This window comes from Geotrypetes seraphini, chromosome 7 (genome assembly GCF_902459505.1).
Source record: "Geotrypetes seraphini chromosome 7, aGeoSer1.1, whole genome shotgun sequence".
NCBI lineage: Eukaryota > Metazoa > Chordata > Amphibia > Gymnophiona > Dermophiidae > Geotrypetes > Geotrypetes seraphini.
Window position 1 is genome coordinate 105,670,211 of NC_047090.1, and position 16,470 is coordinate 105,686,680.

A 16,470-nucleotide genomic window follows, 5' to 3' on the forward strand; every position below is an offset into this window, starting at 1 on the left:
GGAGGGCTCGTTACAGGGAACAACCCAGAGTGATTCTCTCCTCTGGAAAGAACCAGCGATTGGGGCAACGTTGGCTGAAGGAACTCAGGACTTCAGAGAGGTAAAGCACTCAAGTGAACAACATTTAAAGACACAAGTTACGTTTATTCCACCTGACAAGCCCTCTGAAGTCACTTTAGATTCTCTATGGGACTTAGTATCTAATTTAGGGAATTCCCTTAATCCGCAAATAAAATATTTGGATCAAGAAATAAAAATCCAGAAAGGAGAAATTAATTTATTAAAGCAAGATATGGTATTGTTGAAGTCCGAAATACAAGAAGAAAACAAGGAACTTAAAACAATTAAAAGTAATCAAGATCTACTTGTTAAAGATAATTTAATTATGAAAACAAAACTGGAAGATCTTGAAAATAAGACTCGGGCTAATAATTTGCGTTTAATCAATTTTCCAAAAATTTCATCAATTTCTCCACGAGAAATAATAAAGCGCTACTTTCTGGAGATACTAACAATACCTGAGGATTCTTTACCACCTCTTACAAGGGTATATTATTTGCCTACAAAAAATCAGGATCCTCAAAAGAAAGAAGATGAAGGAATACCGCAGGAAGCACCCTTGGACGTTTCCACTTTATTGGAACAATCAGATAGAGAATTGGCTACTCCAGCCACCCTCTTACTGACTGTAGCTTTGGCTCCAGATAAGGACTGGATACTTAAACTTTTCTTTAAAAATAGGTCTAAGGACTTCCTGGGTCTCCATATTCAAATATTTCCTGATGTCTCTAGGGAGACTCAGAAGAGAAGAAGGGAATTCCTAATGTTGAAGCCAGGTGTGACTCAGATTGGAGCTTTTTTCTTTCTTAGATATCCATGTAAATGTGTCATCAGATATCGTTCCTTTAAATATGTTTTTGCAGAACCAGCTCATTTGATTGCTTTTCTTTCTCTGAAACGTCTTGAATGTGGAATACCAACTGTACCTAAGTGATAATGAGCTCTGCATCAGCACAGATTCAGTAAATTTTCCTTGTAAAATTATTCTTCAATTTAATTACTCTTTTCATTAATCTTGGATTCAAATTGAGGACTAGTGTGTGATTAAGATAAGGAATGTTTTCTTTTTTCCTTTTTACTTTGATCCATTATTAGGATTGGAAGTTAACCTAAATGTTATATTTTCTTGATTATACTTTCTGTACAAGTTATGCTTGATAATAATGTAAAATCTTATAAATAAATTAAAAAAAAAAAAATGGGAGAAACTACCATATGTTTATAAAAGCTTATGACCCCTCTGTCCCCTGCCTTTAAACTGCAGAAGGGGGGGGGGGGACACTAACAAAATGGGCTGGAGGTGGCTGTTTGGCAACACAGGAAAAACTAATAGTACAACAGTACTCAAGGTTTTCTGCATATCAGACTCTCTCATTAACAACTGAGGTTAGTAACTCTTGCCTCTGTTCTCAGAGATGGAACTTTTATTAGACTGTAGCATGATGACTGGTACAGTAATCTTGGCCTTAGAATTAAAAGAACACTTACTTTAGCTAAGCAAGAAAAAATCATTTATTATGCTAAGGTCAAATGCAGTTTTACATTTTTTCAAAAGGACCCTTTCTCTTAACTAATCAAAAATCAGAAAAATACCAATTACAAACTATGCTTCTAAGAACAGCAAATGCTATTTGCAGTAGAAACACAATGATCAAAACAAATCACATATTCAGCAAGTTTAGACAAAATAACCTCTTCAAGCCTTGACATTACCAAATTATTCTTTCACTAACAGAGAAAAGTCTACACTGAAATCTACTCTTAGAATACCCTCACTTTTAGTCAAGAGAAACTTTATATTATCTACTTACTTTATTTTTTTGCAATAGTGCATAATTTCTCCTAAAAGGGAAAAATCCAGAGCGTTAGCTCATTAACCTCTAAATGTATACTGGGGGTTACCCACTAAAAGTGGGAAGAACAGAGCTGGCTTAGCCAAGCACATTCACCCCATGCCCATGTGTTACACCTAACAGGAAGAAAATTTCAGCTGTACTGAAAAAATGATCTTGGCTATAATTGAATTTAACTTCTTTGGTGCTAGTACTTATATGTTTCTCTTTACCAAAAAGTGAACTATTAAGATGCAGACACCCTAACATGATAGGGTTAATGGAATGTGGAATCACCACTGCATTTAATTAAATAACCTCAGCTAACAACTACAGAAAGTAATGTCAGAGAATATCAGCTGTAGCCCCTCAGAACTGGATATTTACAGTGTGATGGCTGGCAGTGCCAAGCAATTAAACTACAGAGGAGAATCCCTGACATTTTAAAACAAAATAAAGACTAATTTGTGATCATCAAGTAGGGTAGATTTGTTAAGTATATTTATATTTTTTATAATTGCAAGTCAAATACAGAATTTATTTTGAATGGGAAGACCATTAAAATCAAAGATAGCTAAAGCAATTGTACACACGGTATATGAAGGAGTGGGCCCCCTTTCTAGGAATTTTACAAGTCACAGGCTGATTGAAGTGCTTGCTACATGAGATACACTGAAACCAGATGGGAATTCTGTCTATCAAAATGCATTTTGTGTGTATCTGGAATGCTGACGTTTATTTAAAAAAAAAAAAAAAATCAACAAAATGAATCCATTAACACACTTGTGTGTGAATTCTTATTGCAAATCTTTGTGATTTGACCATATTTTACAAACTGGGATCAATTTTTGGTTTCTCTAGAGAGCCTGACATCTTTGCCTTATAATAACTATCATTTACAAAGTAAAATCAGGCTATGGAATCTGTTTGGCGACCAGAATTTTGGTAATGAGAAAGGAGATGAGCCCTTATCACTTCATGCTTCCAAACCAGCCTCTACTCCCCAAAAATCTTATCAAAATGGAATCCAGAAATTAAACTTTTCAAACTAACCACGGCTCTCTGCAGAGCCTGACCTAGAACAAGATCTTCTCTTTGATGAGCGAGGAGAAGGAGAGCCAGGAGGAAGGTCTGAATGGCTGTTTTTCTGTGTGGATTTCTTCTCTGGTGTGCGACTGGGAGAGCGGGATCTACCAGCAGATCTGGAAGAGCCAACAGACCTGGACTTGCTACGAGACCTGGAGTAGCTCTTTGAACGTGATCGGCTTCTTAGAAGAAAAACAAAGAAAACCAAAACAGCTTTTAGCAAGGAGTACATTATATGATTAATAAAAAAACAGGCTTGCTTGATGTGTAATTTTTTTTTTTTTTTTGGAGAGGCACAGAAGCACTCATTTTACCTTCTCTCTGTATAAGCATACTGGTGTAATATTCATTGCAGTAGCTCATATATAAACTTCAAATACCAGATTCATTTGGGATAATTTTAACACCTGAAAATTATTTGAAATTTTTCCACCACCTTCAAAAGAAGTGATGTGTTAGATATTAAGCAATTTTACCAAGCACCCAGTCTGCTTTAGAGCAATCTCCTCAAACCGTTCCTGGAAGCATACCTGACCAGCTAGGTCTTCAGGATTACCATTATCTATTGCATGTACACAATGAAATAAGATTAAGGTCTCTTTTACACATATCTATTCCATGCACATCCATTGTGGTAATCCTGAAAGCCCAAATGAATAGGCATGCCTCCAGGAGAGGGCTGAGAAGCACTGCCTTAAGAGCAAAGGGATTTTGGAAGCACTCTGTCCCATTAAGAGAAGGGCTCTCAACCAGTCAGATATACCCAGTAGTCAGGTTTCCAAACTACCTTCAAAGATACACAAGACCCGCATTTAACAGATGCATACACTGCATGGATGTACCCTAAAGACTTGGTTGAGAAACAGTGCTTTGAGATAACACTTTTGATGACTATTAGTTGAAATTGTAACATAGCAATGTATATTTCTCAGAACATAATTCAAAATTACTGGCAGCCAACGGCCTGATGACAAAATTCTGAGTCATGTCACCATTTCTTTATTCCCAATTTCACAGATGCTCTTAAAATTTTACATTTTAATTAATTTTGAGTTTCCTGTGAATCGTTCAGCAACAAGACTGACATTTGGCTACATGGTGGTTTGCACGGGGCTTCAAAGGAAGGAAGGGGGGTGGCAAGTGGCCCCAAGGCAAATCAGTACGGAGGTAGAAAGATATTTTTATCAGTGAAACATCTGGGAGACTGTGCACATAAAATACGAACAGGAAATTAAGACAAATATTAAATATTTGTTAAGAAACTCATTGCTGTTTCTGACCTAGGGACGTCTGTTGAGATGCGAAAGAGGACTCTTTTGGAGGGTGGTTTGGGGGAATAGTTACAAAATGGAGAGAGTAACTCCTCCTTGATGACTCTGAGGACCCAGGAGTCTGTAGTGATGAGATTTCAGTGCTGAAACAAGTTAAATCGACCTCTGATGGGTTGGAGGAAGAGGATGAAAAGGAGAAATTTTGGCCATACTCTATTTTATTCTCCAAGGGGACCCAAAGTGTTTTTATATCATGTAAGATAAAATACATCCATAAAATATGGTTTAGCACATATTACCTGCGCTTTTTGTTATCTTCAATTAATTTAATTTTCCGTCCATTCAGTTCTGTGCCATCCAGTGTGTCCAGTGCATTTTTCATATCATCAAATGATGCAAATTCTACAACTCTGCAACATTAAGAATACATGTTATTGACAACCACAAAAGGAAAAAAACCCCAAAAAACATCACTAAAAGGTTCAATGAATGCGGAAGCATATAAAAAACAGTGGTTACCTATTACTAAACTAACCTATCTAAAGGGTCTGAAGAGTGCAGCAGTGGGAAGGAGGTCATGCTGAGGGAGGACAGCTGGACTCAGATTATGGGGACACTGCAGGATCCATTCTATGAGTCCACCTGCTCTTGAACTGAATGGAAGATTAGGTTTTCACCTTTAATAATCTTCTGTTAACCCCTGGAGGATTCAGTACACTAGATGTTCAATCCCTTCCCGCAATCCAGGAGTTGCAGAAATCCTAACAATTTTCTGAGCACATGCTTAGAGAGAGAGTTAGAGCCCCCTGCAGTTCAGTCTCAAAGCCAAGCAACATGCCTGAACAAATCCATAACAAGTAAAGAGGGTACTCGGAAAGCTCCCCATCAACAAACAATTTTTGAACTGGTCTGCTCTGTAAAACATGAAATTAAGAAATAACTGGCACAAAGGCAATAAAGAAAAACATTGAAGAACAATGTAGAACTAACATGCTGTGTGCAACAAGCACCCACATGAAATAGCCTTCGGCAATATGCATACACAGAAGAGCGAACTCACCACAGGATCTGTCTATTGGCTGAAAGATCCTCAAGCTGTAAGGAGAATAATCGAGGTATAAAACAGGTGATTCAAAACAACTGAGCTTACACAGAGAGAGACGGTCATACTGAATCCTCCAGGGACTAACAGAAAGAAGATTATCGAAGGTGAAAACCTAACTTTTCATTTTGTTACGCCCCTTCCAGATTCAGTATGCTAGGTGACATACCAAAGCAACAGCAGCGTCTAGGGAGGGACAGAAGAGCCTGCCCATAACACCGAAGTCACAAAAGTGGCATCAAAGCGTGCTGCCACATCCACCCAATATAACCAGGTAAAGGTATGAAAAGAGGACCAAGTAGCCGCACAGCAAATTTCATCTGGATGAATCGTGCGAAATTCTGCCCACAAAGCAGCAACACTTCTAGTCGAGTGGGCCTTAGGGGGAACTGGCAGCTGCTTGCCGCAGGTGATTTAAGTCGCGGAAATGGTCCATTGAGCGATCGAGGTCTTAAGACACCGGCCAACCACGTTGAGGCGGAGCAGTGAGGACAAAGATGATCAGACAACCCCAAAATCATTAGTCCTCTCCAAATAGTGGAGCAAAACTCTCTTGATGTCCAATTTGTGCAAGATCTGATCCTCTGTCTCCGAGCCTGTGGAATGAAACATAGGCAAATGAACCTCCTGGCTGACATGGAAGGCGGAAACCACCTTTGGCAGAAAGGAAGGCACAGTACAGAGAACAATTCCTGTGTCCTTGATTCTGGGACAAAAGAGCATGAAGCTCCAAAATACTCCGTGCCGAGACAATGGTGATCAGAAAGATGGTCTTGATTGTCAGGTCCTAAAGAATAACATCCTTTAGTGGCTCAAATGGGGATTCCACAAGACCCTGTAGAACGATGTTAAGATTCCACGAAGGGAAAGGATGACGCAAGAGAGGCTGCAAATGAAGCACTCCTCTCAAAAACCTGGTCACATCTGGCTGAGCAGTAAGCGAACTAGAACCCCTGTGAGCCCTGAAGCATGAAAGGCCTGCTACCTGAACTTTAAGGAAGGTCACCACTAAACCCTTACCTAAATCTGTCTGAAGAAAGGCCAGGACCACCTAAATGAGAGCTAACTCAGGCTCCACCTGATCTTTAGCACACCACTGTTGGAAAGCCTTCCAGGTTTTGGCATAAGAAGCCATAGTTGAAGGTTTCTTGGAATTCAAAAGTTTCGAGATGACCCTATCTTAAAACTGCGCCTCATCAAGGCTGAGCATTCAAGAGCCATGCCGTAAGACCAAAGCGCTGTGGGTTCTCCATGGGCACTAGACCCTGACTGAGAAGGCTGTGATGAAGAGGGAGTTTGTGCTTCCTGTCCCACTGAAGACAGACGAGATCCACATACCAAGGGCGACGAGACCAGTCCAGAACAACTAGAATTATGAGGCTGGCATGTGTCTCTATCCGGTGGATGACCCGACCAACTAGAGGCCATGGAGGGAACATAAAGAAGCCCTTGAGCTAGCCAAGGCTGAACCAAGGTATCCAGCCCTAGACTTCCATTCTCTGTTCTTCGACTGAAGAAGCACCTGACCGAGAACTCTGAAGCCATAAAGTCCAGCATTGCTGACCCCAGCATTGTACAATCAGACAGAATGCTTTCCATGAGAGGGACCATTCTCCTGGGTCCCGAACCTATTGGCTAGGGAAGTCTGCCTGTATGTTGTCGACACCAGCCATGTGTGAGAGATACAAAAGATGTTAACTGCACCCAGCGAAACAATATGTGAGCTTTCTAGCCCAAGGGAGTGCTTCTTGTGCCTCCTTGATTTACATACGCCACCACTGTGGCATTATGAGAACACTTGCACCTCTCTGCCTTCCAGAGTGGGCTGGAGAGAGAGCAACGCCAAATTGCCTGAAGTTCCAGACGATTGATCGATCAATGCCTCTGACAAGGAATCCACTGCCCCTGAATGGAGCAGTCCCCGCAGTGAGCACCCCACCCTGACCGGCTGGCATCTGTCTGAGATCCGAAGAAGCTTGCCCTGGCAGAGACCCTCCCTCTGAAGCCACCAGCACAGACAGCTGCACGCTGGCTCCGTCTAGGGGAGCGCAATCTAAAGGGGATGACGCTGCGGAGACCACAGAGTGGAGGGACTCTTCAACAATTACATTGGCTGCCTGTTGTTTTTAGATTTCAGTATAAAGCAATAATGATTTGCTATCAATTCTTGTATGGTGTCTTACCTGAACTGTTTAAGAGCAAGATGTCTAATTATTTACCATCTAGGTCTCTGCGTTCTGAAAACTTAGCCTTATTAAAAACAAATGCTAATCTAAAATATGTTGAGACCATCAAAATGGTCTGCTGTGCGGGAGTTAAACTGTGGAACTCACTTGTCAGTCAGTTACGAAAATGCTGTGACAAGGGTAATTTTAGAAAAATTACTTTAAAAACGCAGTTTTTTGTAAATGCATTTTTCTAGATACCATTTTTTTGCGATTGGTTGTTTGTTGAACAATTTCTGCATGATTTTCTGAGGATTATTTATTCATGTTTGTTTGATCTTATCTGCTTTATTTAATTATGTACGTAAAGATATGTAAACTGTTTGGGACTGCTTTAACGGAGGCTGCCATGGACCCCAGCACCTGCAGATAATGTCAGGCCGTGAGAGCTGGAAAGTCCAGGAGATCTCTGATCTGCTGTTGAAGTTTCTGTCTGTCTCTCTCGGGAAAAAACACAAGATCCTGCCAGGTGTCAAAGAGAAGGCCCAGATATTCCAAGGTGATGGTATCAACTGGCTCTTCTTGAAGTTGAGAATCCAACCTAAGTCATGCAACAGAAAGACCACTATATCCACTGCACGTTCTCACTCCTGTTGAGACGAAGCTCAGATCAACCAATCATCCAAGTAAGGATAGACCTGGACACCCTGCCTGTAGAGAAAAGCTGCTACAACTACATCACCTTGGTGAATGTGCAGAGAGCTGTCACGAGCCCAAAGGAAAGAGCCGTGAACTGGAAATGTTGCAGAACATGGAAACGCAGAAGCCTGTGATGCTCCAGGAACACTAGAATATGGAGGTAAGCCTCTGTGACATCCAAGGTCACCAGAAACTCCCCAGGAGAAACAGCAACAATGACTGTGCGCAGTTTCTATTCGAAAAAGAGGAATCTGCAGGAAGCAATTGACCAATTTGAGATCCAGAATGGGTTTCCTGTCCTCTGAGCCTTTCTTTGGCACGATGAAGTATATATAATGAGTATCTGCCTAAGCCCAATTTGTGTTCTGGAATGGGTTCTCTGGCTTAGATGTCCAGGAGATGCTGTAAGGTAACATAGATCTTCGACTCCTCCAGCCAACCTGCCAGCAAGTCCAGAAATAAATCCGGAGGCAGGCAAAAGAAATCTATCTGGTGTCCCTTCCTAATGATATCCAGCACCCATTGATCCAAGGATATGCGAGTCCACTCCTGGTAAAACTGAGAAAGCCTGCCTGATTTCTGGTGTCATTGGGGCATTTTAGGAGCAGTAGCTGCCTGCAATCTGGAGGCCTGAGGATGTCTGGCATTGGAATTGTTGTAATAGGGACAATATCCCTGGGAATATCTCTGGAAAAGCCCGAGGATCCTTGATGAAACTGGAGGACGGGACGAAAATTACTACAATCCCTTCCCGAAGTCCAGTGAGACTTGTTCACTGGGAGAGACTTAGGGTAGTGATCAGCAACACTGGCCATGAGGTCATCCACACCTTTCCCAAAAAGAAGCTGCCCCTTGAAAGGAAGTCTGCTTAAAGTTGCCTTGGAGACAGCCCAATGACGGATGTGTAGAAACCGCATAAGCTGAGACCTTACTAAGAACTCGAATGCGATCATAAAAGGCATCCGGCACATAATCCACACCATCCATCACTAGCTGGGGACAGACATTCACTACCGCAGAGAGCATACTGCGAAATCTCATGCGATAGGCACGTATCGCAAAGGTGGCTGTGGCTTCCGCCATCTTGATATCCGAAGCTGCCATTTCAAAAAGCTTTTCTTCAATATAATGTCCACTCTGTGATCCTGGGAGTCCTTAAGCATTATTCCCCCATCACTAGAGAGGGCCATGCGCCTGGTAACCTGTGCCACGGCAGAATCCACCAGGGTTGCTCAAAAAACTGCTGAAAATCAGGAGCCAGCAGATTAAGCTTAGTCATAGCTTTAGAGAGCCTGAAAGAGCTTTCTAGGGTATTCCAATGTTCCATAACCAAAGCAAGAAGCTGTGGATGGGATAGAAAAAAGGAAGACAGCACATTAGAATGGTCCATGACCAAACACTGTGATGTGGAAAGTGGAAATTCCAATTTGAGCTTTCAGAAACTCAACAAGATTAAAAAGTCTGCAGACAGAGGGGTTCTCACCCAAATCCAGATTCTCAGGGGGACTAGTTCCAGCAAGGGTATCAGCCGGATCCAAAATAGAAGCAGTGTCAGGAGACAAGAAAAGCATAATATCCATATGGCAACTAATGCAATTGAGCTCTATCATAGCCGGACAAGAAGGCCCCTGAAAAGGGTTCTTGGCCACCAGTGCAACCTGCCCGACGTGTGCGCCGGCTGCATCAAATGACCTAGATCTGAAGAACATGCTTTCCAGAGGAGCCGAATAAAGTCCAGTGAAAAGTCACACCCCTTGTTCACTGTAGGGCCCTACAGAGGTGCATGCACCGTGTCAAGAGTCCCCAGACTCAGAATGCAGGCGTTTGGGCGAGACTTTTTTCCCAAAATCATGGCCCCAGACTGGCTCCTCAGGCCTGGAAGACCTGGAGGAGGCAAAGCCCGAAAATCCTGCCCCTGCGCTGTGACACGTGTTACACAGTCACTGATCCAGTACCAATCCAGTGCCATTAATGTACACATTCGTCAGTTAGGGACTAAGGAGTCCATCCCAAATGATTTTTAATGAAATTGAGGAATTTTGAGGCAGAAATAAAACTTTGAAAAAAAGATTGATAAAAAAAAAATCACAATTGCTGCCTGCGCCCTGAAACTTGAGAGATTTTTTTTTTTTTTTAACACTAAGGATGCGCTTAAACCCCTGACAAGATCAGACGGTAAACAAACTCCCAGGGGAATGGACCCAGAGTCTCAGAAGAGTGGCACACAGCAGGTTGGCTCCACAGATCTTCCAAAGTTTATCTGTGAAGCAGCAGTCCAGTTCCGCAGGACTGCACTCTTTCCTCCAACAGAAGGGGATCTGATGGGACTCAAGCCACCACAAAAATATGAACTTAAGTGGAAAAATTAAGAAAAAGAAGCAGAGCAGAGGACTTCTGAACAGATTGCTTGCAGAAATTGAAACTTCAGGGGGCTCTAACTCTCCCTCTAAGATGGGACGAGCATGTGCTCAGAAAAGTGTTAAGATTTCTGCAACTCCCGGATTGCAGGATGGGATTGAACATTTGAACACCTAGCGTACTGAATCTGGAAGGGACATAAGAGAAGAGCCAGAATGCCTCCCTGGAAGTGGAGGAGATGAGAGCATCTCAGTGAGACAACCACCAGAAACAGTCTTCAACAAAGTCCTTCTTGGTGGGGTGGGAAAGACGACTACCGCAAGGTCTTGAACACCAGGTTAAGATTCCATGGAGGGAATACTATGCACAGAAGGGGTTTTAGATGGATGACTCTTTTGAGAAAAGGAAACGCATTTCAAATGAGCAGCCACGGAGGAATGAATGAGCCAGGTACCCCTGATAACAGGCAAAGGCATTCACTTGAACTTGCAACGAGTTGTATGCCAGGTCATTCTTGAAGGGCTTCCTGTAAAAAGACAATATGTGAAGCAAGAAAGACTTAAAAGGCAAAAGAGCCTTTGCTGCACACCAGGCCTCAAAACACCCTTCAAACTTGAAAATAGGCCAATGATGTGCAGTGTTTCTTTGCTCGTAACAAGCTGGTAATCAAGTCATCTGAATAATTTCTCTTCTGCAATTGTGGCCTTTCGACAGCCAAGTTGTAAGATCAAACAGAGATTTGTCCATGGGCACTGGCTAATGGGAGAGTAGATTCGGGTGCAGTGGCAGCCAAAACAGCATGTCTACCAGAAGGTACATTAGATCTGGTACCATGATCTGCGTGGCTGGTCCACCAATATCAACTAACTTGGGTGATGTAGTATAAAGTGCAAAATTCTGCCAGTCACTGGCGGGGGTGCGAAAGATATGGCTGAAGAAGTGCCTTGATCCCCTCAGAACTGAACTCTCTTCCTCTGCCAAAGAAGCGAGGGACTTTTGTGTTGCGAAGCAAGCCCATAACATCCAGGGCCAAAGTCTCCCACCTGTTGACCAGGAGCTGAAATGACTTCATGAATAGCTCCCATTTTCCAAGATCTAGGGAGTTCCTACTCAGGAAATCCACTTGAACATTTAGTGCTCTGGCAATGTGAGCTACTGAGAGGATGGAAACGTGATAATATGCCCAATGAGGCAGAAAACAGACCTCTACTGCAAGCTGAGTGCTTTGAGTGCCCACTGTGTGCTGATTTACCCACTGGTCCGATGTGATCTAGGTCTACTCTTTGTAAAAATCAGCTAGGTGACCCGACTAGTAGGGAAGGATCTGGCAGGCTGGGCGGGGTTGTGTTTGTCCAATCAAAAGGACTAGTATGGTTGATATCTTGTCTTCTGCAGTCCCTGAAATCCCCTGGCCTGTATCTCCCGAAGTCCTTAAGACGAGGGTGCGACTGGTCACCATCCTATATCAAAGCTCAGTATTGCCCCCTATCTCTACCTTAAATGTCTTCCTCTCCTATTCGGAAATGTAGTTCTCGCCTCTAACCCCTTGTAATCAAATGTATATGACTCAAGCATTGTTTTGTCTGTTTGACGTCCTGTAAATCTTAATGTTTGCTTGCCATTTATTTATACAGTGGTGCCTCACACAACGAACTTAATCCGTTCCAGGAGCAAGTTTGTTATGTGAAACGTTCGTTGTGTGAAACGCGTTTTCCCATAAGAATACATGTAAAACAAAATAATTCGTTCTGCAGCCCTGTTTTCCCATAAGAATACATGTAAAACAAAATAATTCGTTCTGCAGCCCTACATTTCCCTCCCTCCACCTCACCTTATATGCAGAGTTTGCCAGCTTTCTTTTTCACCCAGCCGCACGCTTTCAAAAAGCTGTGCACGCGCAGCTGCTGAAGTTGATCAATGTTCTCTCTCCTGCAACTTCCGGTTTCCGGTTGCGTCAGAGGAGAAGATTGAACAACAGAGCATGCGCGCATGTGCTGCTCTTTGAAAGTGTGTGGCTGGCCGAAAAAGAAAGCCGGAAAACTCGGCATCTAAGGTAAGGTGGAGGGAGATGATGGAACACTGCATTCAGACAGGAGGGTGCTGCTGTTCCCGGCTCACATTAGGAAGCGGCGAGAGTAGTTCCGCCCCCCCCCGGGCCCCTCGGGCGACTTCGTTGTGTGAAACGAAGTTCGTTATAGGGAGCAAGACAAAAAGTTCGTTATGCGCAGCGTTCGCTGTGCGAGGCGTCCGTTATGCGAGGCACCACTGTAATTTTATTATTGCAAACCAGAAGTTACTATAGGTGGTATAACAAATTTTAATAAAACTTAAAACTTTGTAGATGGGCATAACTCACTAGCCCCTCTTCTACAAAGCTGCACGGTAATGGCCCCGAAGCCCTTTAAATCTCTATGGGCTTTGGGGCTGTTGCCGTGCGGTTTTGTAGAAAAGCGGGTAGGTCTCTGGACTCATCTGCTTGATAAGAGAAGAGCATATATCCACTTCCATAGTTGCTGGAGTAATTAAAGACTTCTGCTGATCTTCTATCTTGGGGTCATTCCATGTTGAGGTCTAATTTTAGAAAAGTGTCCCACCTCACCATCAAGGATTTTAAAGAAACTTTGTATGCTGAATCTTACATGACTCAAACTTTGGTAAAATTTAAGATTCACAAGTGGAATACTTATGGAGATATAGCTTTTTGAAAGGTACCAAACTGTGATCATGTACAGCAGAGGTGTCCAACCTTGGGCCTGAGGGCCGCATGTGGCCCCATGAAGTATTTTGTATGGCCTCAGTTGAGGGCGATGCAGTGTTTTCCTCTGCTGCCCCTGGGTGTTTACTGTCTTGCCAGCTCCCTCCTCTGTTTTACTGCAGCGTTTGCGCATTTGTGCGGCCCCAGAAACATTTTTTCAGCCAATGCGGCCCAAGGAAGCCAAAAGGTTGGACACCCCTCATGTACAGCCCCTGCAAAATTTTTGCAACTTTTGAGTCAAAATATTTCCTTGATTATATAAGCAAAACAAAAGAAACTTGGCAATTTTATACAACATTTTATGATCTATTCAATGGAACTAAGGAAGATTTTCATTTTTGCTTCAAAGGCAGCCCAAAAATGGATGCACTAAAAAATTTCAAAGTTTAACCTTCTATGGCTCCTGTAACAATGAAGCTATCCCCATAAAATTTTGTCCATTATTTTGTGACTTGGCTTTGTTCTCAAATAAAAAAGCTAATCTCATTATAATTTCACTTTAAATTGTGATTTTTTTTGAAAAATGTAAAAAAAAAATTAAAAAAAAATCGGGTATTTAATCAGCTTTTATATATATATATATATATATATATATATATAAAAAGGTCATTTAGAAAAAAATTTCAACTATTAGAAAGAGCATGTTTCAAACCCTATAAAAAAAGATGGTTTTGTTTTCCATCATCAGCATATAATGACAAAAAATAAGGGTCAAAGTTTAACAAGCCACTGTAGACTTATAGAGTATCTTTCAATGTTTATGATAACTATATAAATGTATAATGGGAGGTTACATGATGCAGTGAGGAATGCGGACTTGCTTGGCTGCAGCTCCCTTGGCCCCGCTCTACATCGCAATTATTTTCTGTATATCTGCTTTGTGGCACCTTACTGAATTGGGCATCTGCTTCTTAGTCTATCGACAAATATCTGAAATCTAGCCAAAATACGAAGAAATATAAAGATAAACCTTGCGGAGTGGATGACAATATGGCAGCCCCCTCACCAACCCTACTTGGGGACTTTACAGAGGGTCAGTTGCAGCAAATTACTCTGGCAGTCTCTAAGGCTCTACAACCGCAGATGGAGAAATTGTTGGGGCAGTTAACTCATTTTGAAAAGCTTTTGGTAGAAACGATTCAGTGCATGGGTGAGTTAGAAAAGCACAGTTATTTACCGTAACAGTTGTTATCCAGGGACAAGCAGGCAGCTATTCTCACATATGGATGACATCATCCACGGAGCCCGGATGTGGACAGCCTCGCAGACTTGCTTGTAGAAACATAGAAGTTTAGAGTCAGCCGCACCGTGCATGCGCGAGTGCCTTCCTGCCCAGTGCAGGGTGAGTCTCCTCAGTTCAGATAGCTAGCAGAGAAGCTAACCAGGGGAGGTGGGTGGGCTGTGAGAATAGCTGCCTGCTGTCTCTGAGTAACAACTGTTACAGTAAGTAACTGTGCTTTATCCCAGGACAAGCAGGCAGCCTATTCTCACATATGGGTGACTCCCAAGCTAACCAGAATGGGATGGTGGGAGTGTTGGCAACTTAGGAGAATAAATTTTGTAATACTCTCTGGCCAAAATGGCCATCCTGTCTGGAGAAAACATCCACACAATAGTGAGAAGCGAAAGTATGAACTGAGGACCAGGTAGCAGCTTTGTAAATTTCCTCAATAGCTGTGGATCTGAGGAAAGCCACTGAAGCTGCCATTACTCTGACTTTGTGGGCTGTGACTCGACTCTGTAGTTGTAATCCAGCCTGGGCATAGCAGAAAGAGATACAGGCAGCCATCCAGTTGGAGATAGTATGCTTAAGAGATTGGATGTCCCAACTTGTTTGGATCGAAGGAGATGAAGTTGAGGAGCAGTTCTGTGTGGTTTGGTGCGTTCCAAGTAGAAGGCCAAAGCACGTTTACAGTCCAGAGTATGAAGAGCTGATTCTCCAGGATGAGAATGAGGCCTTGGAAAAAACACTGGAAGTACAATAGATTGATTGAGTTGAAATTCTGAAACCACTTTAAGTAAGAATTTAGGATGAGTACGGAGGACCACCTTGTCATGATGAAAAACTGTGAAAGGTGGATCAGCAACTAACGCTTGCAGCTCACTGACTCTTCAAGCAGATAACATAAGAGATGCTGCTGCTGGGTCAGACCAGTGGTCCATCATGTCCAGCAGTCCGCTCACACGGCGGCCCTTTTGGTCAAAGACCAGCGCCCTGAGACTGGCCCTACCAGCGTACGTCCTTGTTCAGTAGGAACTTGTCTAACTTTGTCTTGAATCCCTGGAGGTGTTTTCCCCTATGACAGCCTCCGGGAGAGCGTTCCATTTTTCCACCATTCTCTAGGTGAAGAAGAACTTCCTTACGTTTGTACGAAATCTATCCCCTTTCAACTTTAGAGAGTGCCCTCTCGTTCTCTCTACCTTGGAGAGGGTGAACAACCTGTCCTTATCTACTAAGTCTATCCCCTTCAGTACCTTGAATGTTTTGATCATGTCCCCTCTCAATCGCCTCTGTTCGAGGGAGATATGAAGGCAATGAGAAACACCAGCCGTAGACATTGGTTCAAATGGAGGCTTCATCAACTGAGCAAGAACAACATTGAGATCCCAAACCACTGGAGGCGGTTTGAGAGGAGGTTTGACACTGAAAAGTCCTTTCATGAATCTGGAAACCACTGGATGAGCGGAGAAGGGTTTTGCTTCAATAGGCTGATGGAAAGCAGCAATTGCACTGAGATGGACTCGGATTGATGTAGACTTGAGGCCAGAGGTGGATAAATGCAAAAAATAATCTAGAACAGAAGATAAAGAAGAATCTTGAGGCTCCTTATCGCGAGAGATGCACCATGTAGAAAATCTAGTCCATTTTTGGTGGTAGCATTGTCTAGTGGCAAGCTTCCTAGAAGCCTATAAAATGTCTCTTACAGGCTGAGAAAACTGAAGGAGAGTTATGTTGAGAGGTACCAAGCTGTCAGGTTTAGAGACTGCAGGTTGGGATAAAGCAGCGATCCTTGACTCTGTGTAAGCAGAGATGGAAAAAATGGTAGAAGGTATGGCTCCCTGCTGCTGAGTTGAAGTAGAAGGGAGTACCAAGGTTGTCTCGGCCACCCGAGGAGCTATCAGAATCATGGTGGCATAATTG

At 42.8% G+C, this 16,470-nt stretch overlaps 1 protein-coding gene across 3 annotated transcripts in view; it reads right to left on the reverse strand.

Moving 5' to 3' along the window:
* Positions 1-1,554: 1,554 nt before the first annotated feature.
* The window catches only part of LOC117364326 (serine/arginine-rich splicing factor 5-like), a 142,527-nt gene continuing 127,611 nt past the window's right edge, over positions 1,555-16,470 (reverse strand). For 2 of the 3 annotated variants that reach the window (XM_033953424.1, XM_033953425.1), the window contains exons 7-8: positions 4,549-4,659; positions 1,555-3,160 (exon numbers count right to left, since the gene is read on the reverse strand). In XM_033953424.1, the coding sequence (XP_033809315.1) occupies positions 2,941-3,160; positions 4,549-4,659 (331 nt within the window). In that variant the 3' untranslated portion in view covers positions 1,555-2,940. The remainder of the gene's footprint in view (positions 3,161-4,548; positions 4,660-16,470) is intronic. The other variant, XM_033953426.1, reaches the window with a different exon arrangement.